This window comes from Coturnix japonica, chromosome Z, assembly GCF_001577835.2.
Source record: "Coturnix japonica isolate 7356 chromosome Z, Coturnix japonica 2.1, whole genome shotgun sequence".
Lineage (NCBI taxonomy): Eukaryota > Metazoa > Chordata > Aves > Galliformes > Phasianidae > Coturnix > Coturnix japonica.
The window spans coordinates 58197318-58200681 of NC_029547.1; the positions used below are offsets into that span (position 1 = coordinate 58197318).

The following is a 3364-nucleotide window of genomic DNA, read 5'->3' on the forward strand; positions in this document are numbered from 1 at the left end:
GAATCTCTCTGCAGCTTAGCCCCACAGATCTGCCATTTTTAAATATGGTGGCAAAATGACAAATTGCACATGTCAATATGAGGGGGTTTAGCAAGTTGTCCTTTCTTATTCAGTAAGTTCTGCTACTCAAATTAAGTGATAACATGAAATCAGTTTTCATCACTATGATTGTACTCTTAAATTTGAGCAGAAATTCATAGAATCATAGAATTACCCAGGTTGGAAAAGACCTCGAAGATCATCAAGTCCAACCACAGCCTAGCCATAGTACCCTAACTCTAACAACCCTCTGCTAAATCATATCCCAGAGCACCACATCCAAACAGCTCTTAAACACATCCAGGGATGATGACTCAGCAAACTCAGGGAAGTCAAAATTAAGACACTGAAGGAAAGAAAGTGGTTTTCAGTTGAATTTCTTAATAGTTTTAATTAAGTCTGTTCCCTGTTCCTGAAGTGTTCAGCAATAATTTTATTTTTTTTTCAACTCTGTGTCCTTCCTTATTCAATTGTCAGTGCTCAGATTAAATACATTTAACATCCTTTTCCATCAGCCTTCCAGTAAGACAAAACCAGAACTATGCTTATTGATATTTTGAAAGTGTCAAGTCAGAGCAATGTTCTAAGAAGTTTCTTAGCACTACAAATAAAGGGAAAACTGTCCTTTATGAGTTTCTTACATTTAGATCATTATGTATGAAATAAGCAAAGTTAACAAATCTCTTTCAGCTTCTACTCTAATTAGAGTTTTAAACATTTTTTTTCCACAGTTCTAATTTATTTTTTTTCATTAGTCTTATTTTCTCAAATCTTGACTCTCAGTCAGCACCGAGCCCCTCACTCCACACTACCCACAGGAGCCACCGCCCTCCTGCGTGTGTGCCGCGCCCTCAGCCCCATGAGGTGGTAACCGTGATGTCACAGTGGTGGCAGGGAGCGGCCATTGTGACACGCGGGGCTGGGAGCAGAGCTAAGGCTACTGGGCTGGGGCTGTGCTCAGTGCGGCTTGGTGAGGTGTGGAGAGAGCACTGATTCTCTTGTTTCTCACTGTCAATGCCAAACATGTCCAAAGGGAATAAGAAGGCCCCCAACTCTGGGGATCCAGGTGAGAGCACCATATCCCTGTGCATGGCTTCCCACTGCTGGGCTGCTGGGGGTCTGCCTGAGACTGGGAGGGGGGGAAGGGGCGAGCAGGGGCTTCCCAGTGCCACGGGCAGGCAGGGCCCCTCTGCTTGGGCCCAGCCAAGCTGTGGCTGCCCGCTGGGACCACTGGGCTTGCAATGCCCCCTTCCCCTCCAGCCCTGCCCCTCAGCAGGGACACCAAGCCCTGCCAGGTGCTCACCACTGCTCACGGTTGCTCTCTCCTTCCTCTGCAGTGTGCATGCTGTGCCGCCAGGCACAGGTCAACCCGGATATCTGCGGGCAGACATTTGTCAATGGTGGGCTCTGTGCCCACCACTTCTGCTTGGTGAGTTTCCTCAAGAGCTAGGGCTCCTGCCAGGGATGCTCCTTTCCTTTCTGGCCTCATGAGATCCCCCTTTTTTCTCTCCCATAGTTCTTTGCCAACAACCTTTTGGAAAGGAGACGCCCAGTGGGGGGAATTTCTGGCTTCCCCCTTGATGCCGTCCAGCGCACAATCCAGCAGGCTGACAAGAAGGTGAGGACCTGAACACAGTGGGGAGCTTGGTGCTGGCAGAGGCCCACACTGGCTTCCCCTGGACACAAAGAAAGCGACTGCAGCCCTTCTAGCTGGCTCCAGGACAAATGCCCACTGGAGCAGACAAGCCTCTGTGGTGGGACTCTGCACCCTGGCTGGAGAAGTGGGGCCAGCCGTGGAGGCCCTGGGCCCACCGCTGATGGGGGCTGCTCTGCTCTTTTCAGCGCTGCTTTGTCTGTGGTGAAGGGGAGCTTCCATCAGCTGTGCGGAGGCAGGCTGTAAGCGCAGCTTCCATCTGCCCTGCGCCGAGGACGGAGAATGCATCACCCAGTACTTTGGGGAGCACAGGTAAGAGGCTGTCAGCAGCAGCCAAGCTGCTGTCCCTCCCTGTTCCTCCCAGGAAGGAACCCGCCGCAACAGCTCTCAGCATCCTGTCAGAGACAGAGCCCAGGCCTGGCTCTCCTTCCTGGTTCTCTGTCCTCCTCACAGCACTTCTCACCGTGCCCATCCCTTCTCTCCTCCTGCCCAGGTCCTTCTGCTGGGAGCACTGCCCTCAGCAGGCAGACGAGGCAGCTCCATCACAGAACACAGTCTGTGTCATCTGCCTGGAGCCTGTGGGAGAGAGAACATCCTACCACACCATGGTGTGCCCAGTGTGCAAACAGGCCTGGTTCCACCGGGGCTGCATCAGGGTAAGAGCCCTACCCTTGCCCTGTGAGCACGGCCAGTGCTCAGCAGCACCCAGCCCTGCTCACGCTCACGCTGCTTGTGCTTCTCCTGCAGAAACAGGCCATGCACGCTGGCACCATGCTCTTCTTCTGCCCCGTCTGCAGAGCAAAAGCGCGATTCCGTTCCAAAATGGCCATGCTGGGGATCCAAATCCCAGTCAGGTTGGTGTCCTTCTGCCCAGCTCTGCAGACACTCGGGCACAGAAGCTGTGCCAGACCCGGCAGGCCCAGTCCCTTGCCATCCTGCGAGCATTGGTCTCAGCTTCAGGGAGAAGCTGGGAATGAGCTCAAGGTGGATGCCCTGGATCTGCCTTACACCTGGGGCACTGGGGACTCATCAGATTCCCTCTCTTCTCTGGCAGACGGCCATCTTGGTGGGATGACGAGGCATACCAGTCGCTGCGAGAAAGGTACAGGCACTGCGATGCCCGCATGTGCCTCTACCTCGGAGGCAGGGAGAGGGCACAGGAAGCAGGGTGAGTGACCTCCGCAGTCCTCTGGGGCTCTGCATGGGATCTCAGCCTCATCACAGGCCGGTGGAGCAAGGACTGAACACTAGAGCTGCGCCGGCTGCTCCCTGCCTCAGTTCGCTTTATCCTCACAGCCGCAACCTGTTTGCTTCCCCAGGCCCTGGGAGCTGTTTCTCTGCAGGTCCTGTGGATCAGAAGGCACACACCGCTACTGCACCTTCTGGGCCACTGGTGGACACAGCTGGGAGTGCAACACCTGCACTGGTGTGGGCACCGGTAAGAGGCAAAGAGCTGCGTGCCGCGGGGCCGGGGCCAGGCAAGGCCTGGCAGTGGGTGCTCAGGGTGGCCCTGCCACAGTCTCTGTCCCATGGTGGATGGCAGCCTGTCCTGCCCTGGGGCTGCAGGTTCATCCTGCTGAGCTTCCCGTCTCTCCTTACAGCCTCCAGCACCAACTCTGAGCTAGCCAGCTCCAGCACTTCCAGACGGGAGGTACCAGTGCCTTCCCGCAT

The 3364-nt window shown here is 54.8% G+C and overlaps 1 protein-coding gene across 1 annotated transcript; it reads left to right on the forward strand.

The window, feature by feature from the left end:
* Nucleotides 1-1016: 1016 nt before the first annotated feature.
* Nucleotides 1017-3122, forward strand: LOC107306551 (PHD finger protein 7-like). The gene is given in 8 exon segments (XM_015849806.2): nt 1017-1105; nt 1377-1468; nt 1556-1657; nt 1882-1900; nt 1903-2005; nt 2187-2349; nt 2441-2547; nt 2748-3122. Coding segments are annotated over 8 exon segments (756 nt in total). The 5' UTR covers nt 1017-1053; the 3' UTR covers nt 2866-3122.
* The last annotated feature ends 242 nt before the right edge of the window (nt 3123-3364 follow it).